Genomic DNA, 18761 nt, shown 5'->3' on the forward strand with positions numbered 1-18761 from the left:
CTATTACTTATAATATTAACTTTAATTGCCCACAGAGAGCATAATAATATGCCTACCTAATGAGCATACTGTTCATTATTTGTTTATCACTTTACTACATCAGAATTATGTATGCACACACTGTTGGGTACAGCAGTTTATACACAATAACTTTCCTTAGATAATACCTATTACTTACAATATTAACTTTAATTGCCCACAGAGAGCATAATAATATGCCCACCTAAAAAGCATACTGTTCATTATTTATTTATCACTTTGTTATTCAGAATTATGTTTGCACACACTGTTGGGTACAGCAGTCTATACACAATAACTTTCCTTAGATAATACCTATTACTTATTAACTTTAATTGCCCACAGAGAGCATAATAATATGCCTACCTAAAGAGCATACTGTTCATTTTTTTTACAATGGATACCAAAACGGTTTACTACCATTCATTATTACGCGACGAACTTATTTATGAGATAACTGTTCGATCTGAGTCTCCGGAAGATACAGTTCCCAAAATGAAAAAACAACTTAAGTCATTGTGTTCTGAGTTTAGTCCTGAGGAAATTATTGATGAAGAACTTAAACCTAGTGTGGAATTGCCCAATATTTCTGGCAAGTTAAAGGAATTACAGTCACACTTAGATAATTTCAAGAAGACTAAGGAGCGGTATCAGCTGACTCGTGCGAAGGCTTTGTATTGTCACTTGGTTCACCGACTGGATAGGCTAGCAGCGTGTAAGGAATCTGTTGACGCAGCTATTCATGCTAGCTTAAAACAGAAGTTGAACTTGTGCTTTTCAGTTTTAGAAGGCTTTGTCACAAACAAATCAGATGGCGAATCTAGTTCCAATTTATACTNGAAAATACAAATGAGTAGGTCATCTTCATAGAAACGCACGGGCGCGGTTTGTATATGAGCGCGCCAATACGTATGCGGCGCGCACGCACACACTGACAAAATTTAGCGGGGAGCCAGTCGTGGTTGCGCCGAATTTTGTCAGTGTGTGGGTGCGCGCCGCATACGTATATTGGCGCGCTCACATACAAACCGCGCTCGGTGCGTTTCTATAAAGATGACTTACTCATTTGTATTTACTCTGGTGACATGGGAGACCACGAATGTGATGGACAGCTTTAGATTAGCTAGCTGACATCTGGGGGAACTGGAATATCATTTGGTGTACAAGTCCCAAAAAGCAACTTGAATAAAACCAAGATTCCAGTACATACCGCGATCAACCTACACATAGCGCCATCTATTGATAACTCAAAACACTACTGAAGCTTAACATTGAACATTTGGCGACCTATGTTTGCTTTTCAATTACCCATTTTCTAATTGGTCCCTGCTTGAAGTAGATAATTTCGCTAGGGATATTCTTTCGTTGCGGGTCTAATGACAGTTTAAGTTTTCCCGAGGACTATCTTGGTATTTACTGGTTGGGTTTTATTGGCGGTCAAGCTGTAGTAGATTCTACACAAAAGTTGCAGAGCGAAGGGAATATTGAGAACGAGAGATGGGAATAATATTAGGTATATTCTTCTTGCCCTAGAGTCTACCTGATTTTCCATTCCGTTTGCAGTGTACAGGAACTGAAGTGAATATAAATTGTACAGGGATTCCACCGAGAGCCTGGTGCGCCACGAGGCGGCGCTGGCCAAGTCTCGCTCGGCGTACGCCATCGACCCCGAGCGCTCGCCGCGCGCCGCCGACACGGCCGAGCTGGCGCGCGACCCCGTGTCCGTGCCCGACTTCGCCGCGCGCGGCGTGCCCGACGCCACGCGCCTCGTCTACTTCGACTCGGAGGAGGAGGAGGAGATGCGGAAGGAGGCCGAGGTGAGGAGGCTTTTCTGCTGGGTTCGTGTGCGTCATCAGGCATCATAAGTCTCTCGAACATTGAAGTTCATCCCAACTCTCTTATCAATGGGCGACGGCAATTGCTTACCATCAGGTGATCCGTCTGCTCGTTTGCCTCCTATCACTTAAAAAAAATTGCACAATGCGCCTGCGCATCTGCCTTTGAAATTCTGTCTTTCTACACAGCTAAGTAGCTACTTATGTGTTCGAAGAAGAAGGCTACTCTTCGATCTTTATCTTGTGTGTAAAGCCTGGTCCGTGAGCACGTAGAATTTTGTCCAATGACCCCAAGCTACCCATCCTTATCGCTCGCGCGTAATTATATTGCTGTCGCGACTGTGCGACGGGCGCCCGCAGTGAGTGTGAGAGCGCGACAGCAACATAATTACGCGCGAGCGATAAGGATGGATAGCTTGGGGTCATTGGACAAAATTCTACGTGCTCACGGACCAGGCTTTAGTGCATATTCCATACGTGATGTTAGTAAACGGAATAGAACTTTTGTAAAGGCAATCATTGATGACAGGACGTTAAATAACTGTACCTTCTGTGGTTGTAGCGCGAGGCAGCGGCGCGGCGGTCGCTGACGCGCGCGACCGTGGTGGCCATCCCGAAGTCGGCGTCGGTGCGGTTCACGCGCGCGCGCGACGACGAGCCCGAGTCCACGTCGGACTACGCCAGCGCCGAGCGCGTGCACTGCGAGCTGGGCTTCAGCAACCCGCACTACCTGGGGCCCGACGTGCGCGCGCTGGCCGCTCTCACGCCCGACTCCGGCGTGGGCGGCGCCGACATCGAACTGCGCGAGCTGCGGCCCCGCCCCGCGCCCGCCGCCCCGCCCCAGCACCTGCACCTGCTGCTGGTGGGCGGCAAGGAGCCGCCGCACATCGCGCTGCTGCAGAGCCCCATCTCCATGTGGACCTACCGCCTTCTGTAGGCGCCGTGTGACGTTGGTGTACAAAGAAAACGATTCATTCTTGGATATCAGTACCGAATCTATCAATACTGTTCTGGTCCGTGAGCACGTAGAATTTTGTCCAATGACCCCCTAGCTACCCATCCTTATCGCTCGCGCGTAATTATATTTCTGTCGCGACTGTGCGACTGGAACCCGCAGTGAGTGTGCGAGCGCGATAGCAACATAATTACGCGCGAGCGATAAGGATGGGTCATTGGACAAAATTGTACGTGCTGACGGACCGGGCTTTAGAAGGTCCGTAGATGAAATGAAACTAGCAAAATTGCTATTGTCGANGTTGTCGAAATACTTACCTACTCGTAGATAAAAATATGATGACTTACATTTAAGCAGCTAGAAAATAAAGTCCAAGGTGTTTTCTTCTAACACTGATGTTTCGTCATCAATTTTCGCCAAATAGAGCATTAAGATTCGACTCCGTCTAGAGGCGTCGCCTCGCTAGAGAAACTAGACGATACGTACGTAGTTGTCACTAGTTCTGTAGAGACGTAGGATAGGCGCCTGTGCCATTCGGAAGCGGATGGTCTGGCGCCTAGTCTTTAAAGACCCCGATTGTCAAGCCACACACGTTGTTGGCATGGCTGATGTCAATTTGGTCCTGTTAATAGGGTACAAATAAACAGATTTAAATATCTGCACGAGGCCGCAGACGTAACTTCGTAAAATCTACCCTTATTTCGTACGCGTACGTAATGCGTGCGACGAAACCATTCAAAATAAAAATTGTATTCAATTTGAAAGACAATTCAATCGGGGTCAAGGCGGAGCGTGTAGTTGTTAAATTCAATGTGGCGTCCAATCAATTCGTAACGAAGTTTTTCAAACGTATTTCAATAAAAACTTTTAATACCGACTTCAAGGAATGCATCGGGCTTGTGTTTGATCGCAATGGCTTTTAACCCTTAACCACTGACGTACGTACGTGGTACGTCGGTCAAACGGTTTTTCGTTCAAAACTTCATTTTGTGCGGGAATTTTTGCGTGTCCTTTTTGGTAGTTTCCTAGTGGCCAGAGATGCGTGTGCGACGGGAGAAAATAGATAGGTAGCACGTCCCTAAGTAGGAGAGCTAGACCACCCGACGTTTGTGGTACGTAACGTCAGTGTTAGTGTAACTTTTTCAACATCGCTTTTGTATGTTGGTCCATAGAAAAATTTAATTGTTAGCAGTCTAATTTATTTACTTGGCCGTCTATATATAAAAAACCTCATTTATGCCAAAAATTATTACAAATGACGAAGAAATTAGCAAAAAATCCAGTGGATGAAAATTTTCATATTAGTTGCGGTTTTCGAGGACAATCATCATGATGGTGAAGGAGCTTTAGTTCATGGCTTTAGATTTGACTTCTTCTGAAGATTGTATACCATATTTTCATATTTCCTAGCTAGTTTGAAGCACGGCAAACTGGTGACCAGGTCATCAAACAAAAAAAGACTATAGAAAATAGCCTTCCTAAATGAACTGTATTAAAAAGTGACTTAATTTGTGAATTATTGCTATTGAGATTTTTTCCTGATTAAAACTGTTATTAATCTTTAATATGGCCAAAATAGAAGTTCCTAGTGTTATCGAATATTTTTGTGTTGATTTAAAAAAAGTGCCTGTCTAAATTTTATTACATCTGGAGGATTTCACCAATATCATACTATTCTATTAATGTTACTATGTTTTTTTACTATCTCTGTTTAATATAAACATGTGTGAATAATTTAAATTCAAATTTCACCAAAGTTACGCTCTATTGATACATCAGGAGGTGTTCAAAGTTACGTACGTATGCCGTACGTACGTCAGTGTTAGTGTAACAAAATGACACGTCAGTGGTTAAGGGTTAAAACTGGATCTAAAAACAATTTTAACATTAATTATAAGTATTCAAGTTCTTCATTTTATTGCAATGTTTAGTAAGTTAATTTTGAGTTGTTGTTTTTATTGATATTTTTATTATACTTTTCAAACAGGTACCCAACTACCTCTAAATATTAATTTTATAAGCAGGTTGTAAACAATTACGCAAAGGTACCCGCACTTCCGGTACCGGTCCGACGCCGGACCGGGTAGGAAACTGAACAGGCTCGACAACATACGCCCTAATTGTGTAATTTTAAGTCATATTAGCATTAAGTTTTTAACGCTATGTTAAATTATTTTATATTGTTATAATTTATAGAAAACCAGTTATATATTACTTAAATTGTTTTGTTGGTGCCATTTTGCGTTGTCAAGAGTGGGTCTTTATGTATTTTTTACTAATTTTAGCTAATTTGATAATTAACATGCGCAAATTCATTTTAATGTCCATGATATAATTAAAATTAATAAAATACAAGATCTAACTCTCTTCCAATAAGTCCCAAGGTGAGCTAATATAGGAGCGATTATAATAATCAGTAAGTTACTTGTGTGTCCATAATATAGGTGGTACCGTCCTGAATTGGAGTAATAAAAAATGAGAAGTTTGAAAAACTATCTAGTCTCCAGTAATTACAAAACAGTACCTAAAACGCTATTATTGATAATATTTCGTCGTTCATGTCTTACCTAGTTGTGTCATACAAATTGCATCAAAGTTTAGCTAGTCCTGACTCGTGCCAAAGTCCTGCCAGAATGATGTAGCGCTCCTCACACCTTCACTCCTGTTTATGTTATTTTTATTAGCATTTGCTAAGAGACTAAATTGTAAGACCTATAAATGTGAATGCTAATGTGGTTATGCAATAAAAGTATTGAGTATTGAGTATTGACTGAGTAGTACTAACTGTGTAGCTGTATTTACTCGTTTTTATTACATTGGTGTTATCAGTTGTTTAGTTATTGACAGTGTTGTGGACAAAGTATTATTTGTGAGAAAACTAAAATTATGATATCCGTCGGACAAATACATTCAAGAAGTTATTAAACATAGTTTTGACCATATTTGAAGTTTTATTTTATCTTCCATTTTCTCCTTATATTAAAACAGGGTTAAAAGAAAGACGTTCTGAGATTACTTGGAATATTTATTTCATCTTTTATGTTTTTCCGTACATAAATATTGCTTACATCTAATATTACAGTTCCCTACTTGGTTTGCTATATTTGGTGACTTCATACGAAATTATTTTTTGTGTATAATAATAAACTTAATTTGCTCACTTGCAGTCAATAATTTCCTTAATGATTAAATTTTTCAAGATTATTACACAATTTTGCTCTAGGTTACCAAGATAGTCAGTCATACAGTCGCATCTTATCACACGCCAGTCTCTCGACACGTACTCGTCACATAATTTCGGTCGACGCCAAAACTAACATCAATTTGATTTTGATTACAGATATTATTTTAATTTTCGTGCTCCTACTAATAATAGGATAAAAATTTCATCTTGCACAGGTCTTGTCGAGTACGATTTAAAGTAAGGAAGTATATACATACATCTATAGATAGAACTTCTAAAAAGTCTAAAGTTCAAAGACTACAAAACTACACCTACTAAAAATATTTCCCCTACGGAAGTCCCTCATCATCATAAATTCCATTGATTCTCTTAACAACTTTTTCTCGTCACTTCATATCGATAATACTAAAATAATAGTCAAGGATCTTCTATTCCTCACCGTTTCAGACATTTATGTCTGTCACTATTTTTTATGGGAGCTGTATAATAAATGTAACATAATACATGCCCAGTGTAAAATAGACTAGGTCTATGTATAGTATAATATTTGACTTCATAATATAAGAATAAATCGAAACTTTTCTACCAATAACGCACAGAAGCTGGTTTTGTAAGTCTAAATTACGAAAATGACCGTCTTATGTGATTAAAGTGATACTTACAGTATAAAGTAGCGGAGGAGAACTCGCTTAAAGATATTCCAAGTAAGGGATACGCAGCAGTGGTAGGGTAGAGTACGGGTCATAGGGAGCGGTGCCTCTGTACGTCAGGCCGGCGCCGGTGGAAGCTCAGGCGGTGGCCATGGCGGTGGGGGCGGGCGCCACGACGGGCGCGTTGGCGGTGGCCACGTCCTCGAACTTGACGTTGAACAGCGCCTGGCACGCCGACTTGGCCGCCGCCTTGCGAGCCTCCTTCTTGTTGGACGCTGAGGAAAAAAAATAGTTTTGTTAGCACATTATTGTAGGTTAAGAATAAGAACTCACGCGGCGCGATTTTCAGCCGCGCCCGCGGTGGTTGTAGAATTACGGTTTTATTTCAAAACTCACGGGAGCGGTTATTTGCGCAGTTATTCTAAGAACTAAGTGTGCTAAGTCACTGGTACAAAATGGTCGCGTTTTCGCGCCGACGAAAACCGACGAGTGCGAATCGATTACAACCGCATCCGCTGCGGGCGAAAACCGCGTCGTGAGTTGTGTATTAGTGTTTACATTAAGTATCTGCATTCTACAGAAGCTGCGGGCCCGCAACCGCCGCGGGCGGGGGTGAAAATCGCGCCATGCGTTCTTAGTCTAAAGAGTAAGAAAACGAGAATTGAAAAAGAACTTACGATTCATTAGAATGAGTACAAGTTGGAGCTTAACAATAATTGTAAAACAATGCTTTATTGACGCGAGATATTCAAATTCAAATATTTATTTGCACAATTTTATCTGCTTGGATTCGATATATGAAATCAGGAGATTAATTTTGCCATTCCCTTAGTTCAGGTTCTTGCTAGCCCTGTACACGACTCACCCTTGCCGATGTAGGTGGCGCCGTCGACGTCGACGCCCATGGTGAACAGCATGTTCTGCGGACGGTCGCCCTCGGCGGCCAGCTCGCGGTACTCGAGGTGCGGCCGCATGTAGGTGAGCAGCATGCAGGGGTGCATGGCGGCGGCGTTGAGCGGCAGCTCCTTGGGCGGCTTCTTGGCGGCGCGCCGCGGGCCCGGCGCCGACGACGCCTCGCCCTCCGCCTCCGACGCCGACGTGCTGGCCGGCCGCAGCTGTGGCACCTTATGATGATACAATCTTTATTTGGCACGAGTCAAGCAATGGCAATCACAAGTATAAAAAGGTACATTAAAGAAAAAAAAAACAGTAAAGGTAAATAAAAGGTAGATAGGTTTAGTCTCAAAATGCCCAAGTCGAAAAATAAGTAATTTATTATGAATGTGTAAGTGTGTTGTATGTGTGCTCCTGAACGTGCTATCAGTGCGTTATTGTGGGTGTCGTGTTGAGTGTTTCTATGTTTACTAATAAATAAATAAATAAGTCAACGAAACGGGAATAAAATAAAAATAAATACAATGTTATTAGAACTAAAATAAATATTAAAGTAACTAAGGCGATTATCACACTGCACCGCGCTCCGCGTGGCTACATATAAAAAATCCCGCGCGCAGACGCGTTGTCAGTGTGTTGTGCCGCGCGTGTTTTCTATACAAACTGAGGTACTTATTTTATTTTTATTTTTCTTTATTCAGAAAACCACAGCTCTTTATAATAATAACTTATAACTTGCATACAATGATTAAATCTGTCGTTCCGCGTACCGCGGCGGAGCGCGGTGCAGTGTGATAATCGTCTAGTAGTAGTAGGTAGTAAGTAGCCCTCCTGCAAACCTTGTGCCCGTCGTACTCCCACTCCGAGAACAGCTTGTGCAGCGCGTACGACGCCAGCTGGATCATCGGCAGCGGGTCGTCGTCCTGCAGGCTCTCCATCGCGCTCTCGGGGTTCGCTGCTGAACAAACAAATCCGTCATTGTTCCCGATTTGGTTAGAACTTGTCTTACATCCGCATCCGCATAAAAATCCGCATTTGATCATTGCGGATGTCCAAATCCATGCAGATGATCCGCATTTGCGGATGCGGATGCGGATATTTGCAACATCCCTGGTTAGGACTAGGACATTAAGGCCCAGAACAGACGATGAAACGCAACTGCAACGAAACTGTAACTGCTAGTTACTTTTGAGTTGCATCTAAGTTTCTGCCATAGCGTCCGTTGAGAGACCACACATGACGCGACCAGTTTGAAAGTTTCAGTTTTATTCATCAGAGTCATCAGAAAGTTGCAGTTTCGTTGCAGTAGCGTTTCACCGACTGTTCTGGGCCTAACGTTAGAGCTTGTTAGTTAAGTGACCAATCAAATCAAAGTTTAGCCACATTCTGTGCGAGCACAATACGACTAAACTGACTAACTACTTAATGGCGGATGTATGCAATGCGGGAAATTGGCCGAGACTAGGGCATGTAATATCGGAAGGTTTTCAATTCCGATATTGGATTCCGATATTAGATCTCAATACCGGAATTCCGATATTAATATCGGAATTGAGTTCATGTGCTATAAAATTAATATTTGGTTATATTGGTAAGAATTCTGGATTGTTTACAATAAAATAATGATTTTAATCAAAATCTTTAATTTGGTACAAAACAGCACTTTTACTCTTTATTACATGTATTACCCTGTTTTATGTTGGCGGAACGAATTTTAGAGTCATTCAAATCACGTGTTACAAAAATTGTAGAGAGTGATAAAAAACTTGAATATGCTTGTAATTTGTTCCTTTTTGATTTATCGATGTACCTACAACTCACAAAACCACGAGCCATCATCATCATCATGTCAGCCATAGGACGTCCACTGCTGAACACAGGCTCCGATGCTGATTTTCACAATGGCCGGTTGGTGGCCGCCTGCATCCAGCGCCTTCCTGCTACCTTTATAAGGTCGTCGGTCCACCTTGTTGTTATGAGTCCTACGCTGCGCTTTCCGGTACGTGGCCTCCACTTCAGAACCTTGCTGCCTCATCGTCCGTCTGTTTTGCGTACTAAAGCAGAACCGTTGGAAGACCCTATCACAATGCTCGAAGACCTTAATCGAGTTTCCCAACAGGTAGGCCCTCGGATGAATATGGTAAAAACGAAGCTTATGTCGAATGTCCATGTTGCTCCTTACCCAGTTTCGGTTAGGAGCTCGATTCTCGAGATTGTTGACAAGTAAGTATGTCTATCTCGGACAAACGATCAGCTAGGTAGTTAGATGCAATTTCGAGAAAGAGGTAAATCGTCGAATACGAAGACGTAAGTCTTCAATTAGTGTGTGTTACCAGTAATGATATATGGCTCGAAAACTTGGCCTTTGAATATAGGGCACAACGTGCTATGGAGAGGGATAAGCTTGGTGTTTCTTTACGAGATCTAATCAGAAATGAGGAGCTCCGTAAACTAACTAAGGTCGCTGACATAGACCGACGGATTAGCAAGCTGAAGTGGCAATGGGCAGGGCACATAGTATGCAGAACTGACGGTCTATAGTCCAGTAAAATTAATGTTTGAAAGGGAGTTGAGATGTCGTTCTTTGTTGACCAAGTACCTATGGCAAATGCTAAAATTGATTTAGAACAAGTTTAAATTAACCATAAATAACAAAGATATTAAAATATTTGCAGTAGAACAAAAAGTGATGGTGAGAGACATGAGAAAATCATTGGTGTTTGCCAATCATATACTTTGGGCTTTGTGGCAGGTTGTGGCGAGTTTAAATGCTTTGTTTAAAATCTCAATTAAAACTTTTATCTGATTCCGATATTACGATATTGGGTCGCTCAATATCGGAATTGAAATATCGGATCTCGCAGTCCGAGATTCCGATATTCATGCCCTAGCCGAGACGTAATAATGTGAACACCATCTCGGTTACTTTCTCCTCTTCTCGCGTGCGTCATCCATACTTCGGTGTGCGAACTAGCGCTTNTAGTTTTTTACAGAATGTTTTTAGTGGGATTGAATTTACGTGATTGAAGCAAATTGATGATAATTTTAATTGAAGCCCAATTGACAGGTGCCATTGAAGCTATAGATGACCCACGCTGAACTGTCCCACCAAACTCAATGACAGGGGGGCGCTACCATCGTTCAACTATATGGTTTCCAACATGGCAAAAATAGGAACCAGCGATCCGGTATAGACGGTGGCGCCCCGCTGTCAATGTCATGAATAGGACAGTTCAGTATTTTGGAACTATAAATACATTGACAATCGCAATTGATCGTCTCGGGGCTGCTTTAGAGCTAGGTAAGTGGCCAATCAAATCAAAGTTTATCCACATTCTGTGCAAGCACAATACGACTAAACTGACTACTTAATGGCGGATGTACGCAATGCGGGAAATTGGCCGAGACGTTATAATAGTGTGAACACCATCTCGGTTACTTTCTCCTCTCTTCTCGCGTGCGTCATCCATACTTCGGTGTTCTAGCGCTTCGACTTGGGACAATGAGGGCTATCGTTTTAGCGCTCACCAGTTAGCGCCACTGTAGAGTAAGGTCCTGTCACTTGCTAGTAGCGAAGACAGTGGCACCAACTGGTGAGCGCTAAAGTGGTAGGAGGACTATCGCATTTGCACTCATCAAGATGGCGCCACTGTAGAGTAAGGTCCTGTCATTCGCCAGGGGTGCCTGTTAGGTATAAAAACGATAGCCCTCATTTGCCGCATGGTGTACATCCGCCATAAACATGGGAGACAAAAGCTTTTAATGGTTTTCAATGATCAGCAATAACACAACACAGACCGGCGGGTGAGGTGGTGAGGTGGTGAGGTAGTGAGGTAGTGAGGGTAGTGGAACTTGCAAACCTTTGGGGAAGAGAAGGCGGGCCGTACCTTCGACGGAGGCGTCGAGGCCGGCGGCGGCGGCGCGGTTCATGCGCTTGATGATGAGGTCGCGGATGGCCTGCTCGGCCGCCGCGTTGCGCGCCATCAGCTTGTTCTCACCTGCGCAATAAGGATCAAATTAAATCTATACTAATATTATAAATGCGAAAGTAACTCTGTCTGTCTGTCTCGCTTTCACGTCTAAACCACTGAACCGATTTTGTTGAAATTTGGCAGGAAGATAGTTTAAGTCCCGGGAAAGGACATAGGATAGTTTTTATCCCGGCTTTTTAAACAGACGCGCGCGATAAAGTTTTTCTGTGACAGACAAAATGCCACGCGGGCGAAGCCGCGGGCGGAAAGCTAATAAAGAATAAACAGGGTCCAGTCTTTGCTTAGCATTTCGATTAGGAGCAAGTGTCCAACCGTGAATGGGTCAGCGGAGTTGCTTCCATATTTCAAATAACTTTATAATTTATAGCTCATGCCATCATTTAGCTTGGATTTTGGATTCCCTTACACGAACAATATAATAGGAAATTTCTGATAATCTAGATCAGGGCTCGCTTACGCAGCTCCTTTGTTCCAAAGTCCAAACGCAACATTTAAAAATAGTTTTGAATCAATGAATCTATCTCTTATCCAGTCCTAGCTTTTCATCCCCCACCCCAAGGCTTTACAGTCAAAGTCAAGTATTTGCCGTTACGTGAACTAACCGTATCCTTTGTAGGTGACGCCGTCGAGCGTGAGGTCGGCGCAGAAGCTGGTCTTGGGCGCCTTGAAGTACTGCGCGGGCGGGTCCGCCGGCTCCACCTTGAACTGCTGCTAACGGAGGAAAACACATAGTTACGACAAGTTTTCGCAATTAACCACGTGACATCTAAAGCCTGGTCTGCGAGCACGTGGAATTTTGTCCAATGACCCCAAGCTATTATGTTGCTGTCGCACTCGCACACTCACTGGGCGCCCGTCGCACAGTCGCGACAGCAATATAATTACGCGCGAGCGATAAGGATGGGTAGCTTGGGGTCATTGGACAAAATTCTACGTGCTCGCAGACAAGACTATAGCCACGACAGAAACAACAGTCATTATATTATTGCCTGAACCAGTTGAGGTGACATGCAATGGATATAAATGTCTTCATGNACTTCATGAGAGCCACCGTATTTGCAGCAGTTGGTACAGACAGCGTCGAATAGTTCATAACACCCAAAGTAGCCAAAAAGTTCGCAACACGTCTTTGTTATAATTAAAATAGGGTTGTGTTTGTGTTGTCAACTTTTTGGCCACTTTGGGTGCCATGAACTATTTGATGCTGTGGGTCTAGTCAAAATGCCATCGCAAACCAATAGGAAGTTTTCGCTAATGTCAGTCGCCGCGTCACCAGTAATTCGATTCGATCGAAAAATGGCAGCCAAAATGCACATTGAACCACCAACGACGCGGCGATATAAAAGTTCATTCAAAATCAAATAAAAGTTAAAAAATGTCTATGACTGCGATTGTTTTAACTTTTTTTAGCTTTTTTTTTTTAAATTAGTTTCTTCCTTCTTTCAGTGGGTCTAGTCAAAATGCCATCGCAAACCAATATGAAGTTTTCACTAATGTCAGTCGCCGCGTCACCAGTAATTCGATTCGATCGGAAAATGGCAGCCAAAATGCACATTGAACCACCAACGACGCGGCGATATAAAAGTTCATTCAAAATCAAATAAAAGTTAAAAAATGTCTATGACTGCGATTGTTTTAACTTTTTTTAGCTTTTTTTTTTTAAATTAGTTTCTTCCTTCTTTCAGTGGGTCTAGTCAAAATGCCATCGCAAACCAATAGGAAGTTTTCACTAATGTCAGTCGCCGCGTCACCAGTAATTCGATTCGATCGGAAAATGGCAGCCAAAATGCACATTGAACCACCAACGACGCGGCGACTCTACGTCTATGCTTCGCTGTCAAACTAGCTAAACGACATCGCGATACGGATTTGCCAAAACAGCGGGTCTAGTCAAAACGCACTTTAAAATCGCAAACCCATCGCAAACCAGTCGCAAACAAATAATCAAATCGCAAAAGAGGTCGATAGCAAAAAAGGCTTAGTAAAACGGCAAAAAATCGAATCGCAAAGCCCTACCTATCGATAATCGAAAGACTGGATTGAAATTTCCCATACAAAGGCTTAGCCAACATGCATTTAAGACTCGATCAAAATCGAATCGAATCGCAACACCCGCCATTTTCATTGCGATTACTAAAACCCCGGTGATAAGCTTCGATTCGATCGAAAACCAATAGGGTGAGTTGCACCACCTAACTTTGACCGTAACTAAGACGTTAACCGGTGTTTTTTGTATGGAGTTTGACAGATTTTAGACGTTTGTCAAAGTTAAACTAAGATGGTGCAACCCACCCTAAGGCTGTTTTGACAAATCCGTATCGCGATGTCCTTTTGACAGTTAGTTTGACGGCGAAGCATAGACGTAAACAGAGAGCAGAAAGAAGGAAGAAACAAATTAAAAAAAAAAAAGCTAAAACAATCGCAGTCATAGACATTTTTTAACTTTTATTCGATTTTGAATGAACTTTTATATCGCCGCGTCGTTGGTGGTTCAATGTGCATTTTGGCTGCCATTTTCCGATCGAATTGAATTACTGGTGACGCGGCGACTGACATTAGTGAAAACTTCCTATTGGTTTGCGATGGCATTTTGACTAGACCCACAGCCTTAGGGTGGGTTGCACCATCTTAGTTTAACTTTGACAAACGTCTAAAATCTGTCAAACTCCATACAAAAAACACCGGTTAACGTCATAGTTACGGTCAAAGTTAGGTGGTGCAACTCACCCTATTGGTTTTCGATCGAATCGAAGCTTATCACCGGGGTTTTAGTAATCGCAATGAAAATGGCGGGTGTTGAGATTCGATTCGATTTTGATTGAGTCTTAAATGCATGTTGGCTAAACCTTTGTATGGGAAATTTCAATCCAGTCTTTCGATTATCGATAGGTAGGGCTTTGCGATTCGATTTTTTGCCGTTTGGCTAAGCCTTTTTTGTTATCGACCTCTTTTGCGATTTGTTTATTTGTTTGCGACTGGTTTGCGATGGGTTTGCGATTTTAAAGTGCGTTTTGACTAGACCCACTGTAGTAAAGTCCTGTCACTCGCTCACTACTGGTCAAAATAGTGGCGCCAACTAGTGAGCGCAGTAAGCGCAAATACAGTCTCATTGTTATGAGATACCGTACGGCTATAGCATAATTTAAATTCATTTATTTTGCAAGTAGGCTTTTAAAAAGCCCTTTTACATATACCGGTGCCGAAAAGAAGAAGCGCAAGAAACTCATTCACTGTTATCAGCCTCCCTTTCAAGGGTTTACAAAGGTTTAACGTTAAATAAACAAAAAAAAGTGTTAGGCCCAGAACAGACGGTGAAACGCAACTGCAACGAAACTGCAACTGCTAGTTACTTTTGAGTTGCATCTAAGTTTCTGCCATAGCGTCCGTTGAGAGACCACACATGACGCGACCAGTTTGAAACTTTCAGTTTCAGTTTCATTCATCAGAATTAGAGATGAAACGGATAGTTGTTTGGCCGGATACCGGATACCGGATATCCGGCCAGCTGCTAGGCCGGATAGCCGGATATCCGGCGGCCGGATAGTTGGCCCATTGTCTCGTTGCATGTCGTGTCGAGTTTAGCGCCGCACAGGTGCTTCGAACGCGATCAGGTCTATTAGTAGACTAGACTAGTCACACTTTTCGAAAATTGAATCCGTCCGAATAGAATGACAGATTTTGCCACTTATCTAGGGGGCAGATTAATTCGGGCGATTTCGGTTGCCATCGTGAGTGTGTGATTGAAAAGCGAAAATTAAATTAGTTTACTTGCTGCGTAATCTGACTGAACTGCATCATGTCATGACATCAGACCATCATCAGTGAAAAAACGATCGCCTATTTTATTTGGCAATATTTCGACATTAACAGATATTTACCATTTTTGTATTCGTCATTAGAGAGAATATAGTCCAGAAAATGAAATTAGTTTTTTGAAAGGCCTTAATATGGCTTTTTTGTAACTTTTTGGACTTTATATAAAAGCCGTCATTATTATAAGCCATTTTATTGATATTTGCCTCGAAGATTAATTTATTTCATTTTATTAATAGGAAATTGTCGTAGTTTTTTAATATCCGGTATCCGGCCGGATAGTGAGTTACTATCCGGTATCCGGCCGGATAGTAAATTTAGGCCGGATATCCGGCCTACCGGATAGTTACCGGATATCCGTTTCATCTCTAATCAGAATCATCAGAAAGTTGCAGTTTCGTTTCACCGTCTGTTCTGGGCCTTAGTAAGATGTGGGTTAGGACCTGGCTCACGTTGGTGAGCTGCTCGTGGAGCATCATCTCGTTGAGCACCATGAGCGCGTTCTTGGGCGTGATGATGCGCCGCAGGTGCTCGTTCTGGCGCCGCCGCTTCTCGCGCTTGCTCAGCTTCTTGACTGTCACAACAACAGCTGTTACTTTACACAAATCAGAGTAATACAAATGAGTAGGTCATCTTCATAGAAACGCCCGAGCGCGGTTTGTATGTGAGCACGCCAATACGTATGCGGCGCGCACGCACACACTGACAAAATTTTGCGTGGATTAGCGGTGAGGTGCGCTGAATTTTGTCAGTGTGTGCGTGCGCGCCGCATACGTATTGGCGCGTGCTCACATACAAACCGCGCTCGGTGCGTTTCTATGAAGATGACTTACTCATTTGTATTTACTCTGCAAAAATCTTACAAACATTGGAATTGGTCTTTGTGATTTTATTGTCTTCTGAGAAGATAGTGTAGTAAATTTCTAAGGCCTATAGTTTTACTTGTTAACAATCCCCCCCAAAAATGTAGATATGAGACATAAAAACTAAAAAATCCAAGGCATATAGACCCTGTACACTCACCTCCCGGCAGCTTGGCCTTCATCCAGTGCGGGCGCGCCGCGCCGTCCTCGGAGCCCTCCACGCTACCCTCTACCTTCATTTCCACGTCTGGTTTCTGTATAAATTACGCCAATATTACATTAATAAACATTAACAGCTAAAAGACACTACAACCCGGTCGAGTTAACTGCAAACCCCGATGGAATGCGACTCTCCCTCGCACTCACCCACACATCTCCCCGCGTTCGGTCCGTTCGTACTAGAGCGTCAATGTGACGTTACGGTCACAAGGTGCGCAGTTAACTCGACCTGAGGGCCTAGTGTGAGTTTATACCGAGCGCGTCAAAAAATGACATTAAATGTATGACCGATTGTATAGCGCCCCTAGCGGGAAACGTTCAAAAACTAAAATTTTCATATATTTTTTAAACGATGATGTAAGTAAACTCACACTCAGCCCACTGGTCGTAATTATGACTCAGCAATTTTGGGTTACACCAGTGGCAACACTGGTAGGCTATGTATTTTTTTAACAAAGGCGTGCTACGAACCACAATGGCTTGTTGCGCGATGGACGGCTTGGCGCCGGGCGCGGCCTGGTGTGGCTGGCGCAGCGGCGGCTGCTGCGGCTGCTGCGGATGCTGCGGCTGCTGCGGATGCTGCGGCGGCGGCGTCAGCTGCTGGTTCTGGCAGTCACAACAATCGTCAATACCAAAACACTAGTTTCCTCAACTGAATTTATGAGGACAGTGATAAGCGCTTTCCACAAATCTGACTTAGCCTTAACTGACGATGCATTAAGAAGTCATTAGTGTTAATGATCGCTAATTATTACAGATGTGGTGAAATGCTAATCATAAACTTAGCTCAAAATTATAGAATATGTATCTAATTTAAGTTTATAAAATGAGAAATGAAATGGCAAATTCAGATTTCTTAAAGAAACTCATGACGTTTTAATCCAATATACTCTAAGACTCACCAACTTGTGGGGACCGCTCATGCTCCGGCTGCAGGGCGCCCGGCCAGCTGGTATGGTTCAGCTGTGTGGGCCATGTGTCTCACCTCTCACTCTTACATATCGATCACGCGAGGATAGGATATTTACAACCAAACTGCGACTATGTGTAACAAGGATACTGTACTGGACTCATTCATCATCTGTCACGCAGTGAAGGTGGTATCACATTGCCCAGCTCTATCCATATTCCTATCATGTTCTCACCCAATAAAATTGCACCATTTGCTGTATGCATTAAACTGCATTAGAAACCAGTCATTGCTGGTGTTAGAGTAGTTTTTATATGTTTAGATCTCTTTTTAGGTCATTAATTTACAGAAAGTAATTTCTTTGTTACAATTTTAGAGGGTTCTTACATGCCAGGAATCCGGAGCAGCTTACTGTCTACTTAAGTTTAGAGAACCCTACATGCCCACGAGATATTTTTCTCATGATCATATTGCATTCTCGACATACACCGCTACCTTCCGAGAGGCTTATACCCACATCTTAAAATGTCTCACCACAGGCATTAATGTAACAATTTTGAGAAACACCGTGATGAGCAAGGCCACTGGTGGGAGCCAAACATTGCAAGAAAGTGGGGAGAATGTAAATGTCATGCTCCAGTTTCACACAATGCTGGCAAGATGATTAGGTGTCAGTGCCAGTCAGAGGGTAACTGGTGACTTTGCATAGCCAGTACCAGGGCGCTTGGGGCTCGGCATTCTGCTGCGATATATAATCAAGTTTTACTTATGTATGTAAATAGTAATATGGAAGAGGACATGGAAATTTTACGTTCAATAAATAAACAATATCGACTGATACTTACGACACCAGCTGAAACGAACTGTCCCGCGGTGTTGTAGCGTCCGGAGTGGCGCGTATTATCTGCGAAAGTCGAATAGTGTTAAATATGAGGAACAGTTGGCTGTGCCGGTAGAAAATCAATAACAATGGTGTTTTTGGTAAGTACGGATGATTCATAGAAAAGACACGACGCATAAACAAGTTATTCATATTATAGTACTTACATTTATTGTTAAAAACCATGCTGGAGTGAAACACGGGCTTTGATTATTATTGAAACAAGTGAATATATACCAAATCCACACTTCTCCAAATCTTTGACACCAATCAAAATGGCTGGCGGTGATCACAGNCACTAATGACGTATAAAAAGTGGCACGCTCGGCTTCATACAATTTTTGACACATGCTGCATCTATCCATATCTGTGTCTTTGACCTTAGCCTGTTCCAGAAGGAACGAATGGAACCAAAAAAAAAAAAATCATTCATTCGCTGAATTCGCTCGCTCATTCATTCAATCAATTAATCATTCACTCAATTCTTTTCGAAATTCCGAGTTGAAAAAATCTTGATTCCGAAATATTTGGAAATAAATGCAAACAAA

At 42.5% G+C, this 18761-nt stretch overlaps 2 protein-coding genes across 10 annotated transcripts in view; one reads left to right on the forward strand and one right to left on the reverse strand.

Annotated features, from left to right (window-relative positions):
• The window catches only part of LOC114354358 (uncharacterized), a 28783-nt gene extending 25846 nt beyond the window's left edge, over positions 1–2937 (forward strand). The window contains 1 exon segment of the mRNA XM_083287601.1: positions 2416–2937. Within this exon segment, the coding sequence (XP_083143727.1) occupies positions 2416–2790 (375 nt within the window). The 3' untranslated portion in view covers positions 2791–2937.
• Positions 2938–5865: 2928 nt separating this feature from the next.
• LOC114354359 (DISCO Interacting Protein 1) lies at positions 5866–18502 on the reverse strand. Of its 9 annotated transcripts, none has more exons than XM_028306708.1 (12): positions 18381–18502; positions 18179–18237; positions 18050–18075; positions 17326–17353; positions 16895–17029; positions 16365–16458; positions 15785–15915; positions 12131–12236; positions 11424–11534; positions 8376–8491; positions 7508–7766; positions 5866–6917 (listed from the first exon to the last, which is right to left on the reverse strand). In XM_028306708.1, the coding sequence occupies exons 1-12, from the start codon at positions 18397–18399 to the stop codon at positions 6781–6783; spliced, it is 1221 nt and encodes a 406-aa protein (XP_028162509.1). In that variant the 5' UTR covers positions 18400–18502; the 3' UTR covers positions 5866–6780. The 9 variants fall into 9 exon arrangements, with proteins under 9 accessions (XP_028162509.1, XP_028162505.1, XP_028162503.1 ...); XM_028306704.1 differs by having other exon boundaries at positions 11397–11534; XM_028306702.1 differs by having other exon boundaries at positions 8376–8494; positions 11397–11534.
• Between the last annotated feature and the right edge of the window lie 259 nt (positions 18503–18761).

This window comes from Ostrinia furnacalis, unplaced genomic scaffold, assembly GCF_004193835.3.
Source record: "Ostrinia furnacalis isolate ACB-3 unplaced genomic scaffold, ASM419383v2 OfSCF2047, whole genome shotgun sequence".
Classification (NCBI taxonomy): Eukaryota; Metazoa; Arthropoda; class Insecta; order Lepidoptera; family Crambidae; genus Ostrinia; species Ostrinia furnacalis.

Bases quoted from the DNA above. Each gene is read 5' to 3' on its own strand.
- LOC114354359 (XM_028306701.1), bottom strand. The intron at 17,354-18,049 runs GTACTGGCTATG...GGCGCCCTGCAG, and splicing joins GCCGAGCCCCAAGCGCCCTG to CCGGAGCATGAGCGGTCCCC. The intron at 6,918-7,507 runs GTGAGTCGTGTA...TTTTTTCCTCAG, and splicing joins CGCCACCTACATCGGCAAGG to CGTCCAACAAGAAGGAGGCT.